This window comes from Tupaia chinensis, unplaced genomic scaffold, assembly GCF_000334495.1.
Source record: "Tupaia chinensis unplaced genomic scaffold, TupChi_1.0 Scaffold121980_1, whole genome shotgun sequence".
NCBI lineage: Eukaryota > Metazoa > Chordata > Mammalia > Scandentia > Tupaiidae > Tupaia > Tupaia belangeri.
Genome location: NW_006182264.1, coordinates 1 through 409, shown reverse-complemented (window position 1 = coordinate 409; position 409 = coordinate 1). Strand labels below are relative to the sequence as shown.

General features: G+C 59.9%; 1 protein-coding gene across 1 annotated transcript; it reads right to left on the bottom strand.

The window, feature by feature from the left end:
* Window positions 1-12: 12 nt before the first annotated feature.
* Window positions 13-405, bottom strand: LOC102498704 (interferon omega-1-like; the record flags this gene model as incomplete). Its single annotated transcript, XM_006160892.1, has 1 exon — window positions 13-405. A coding segment is annotated over one exon (393 nt), but the record flags the coding sequence as incomplete, so codon positions are not given.
* Between the last annotated feature and the right edge of the window lie 4 nt (window positions 406-409).

Sequence of the window (409 nt, the reverse complement as noted above, 5' to 3'; positions counted from 1 at the left end):
GCTCTCAGGGGCCAGGGCAGATGGTTCCTCTACCACCCCCTGCACCAAGCAGGCCTCCAGATCTTCCAGCTGCCGATGAAGTCCAGAGTGCAGTTGGTCCAGGAGGGTCATGTTCCAGGCGGCAGAAGAGGCCTCTGAGACGAAGAGGTTGAAGGTCTGCTGCAGCATCTCGTGGAGGACTGACACGGCCTGGGCCTCCTGCAACTGCCTGTCCTCCACCACGTGTCGGGGAAAGCCAAAGTCTCTTCTGTCCTTCAGACACAAGATGAGGGAGATCCTCCTCATTTGTCCCAGAAGCACCAGGGTCTTCCTGCTAAGCTGGCCAGGGTTCTGAGGCAGGTCACAGCCCAGAGACTCCAGAGGGCCAAAACTGCACAGCACCAGGGCTGTCAGGACAGGGAGCAGGAGG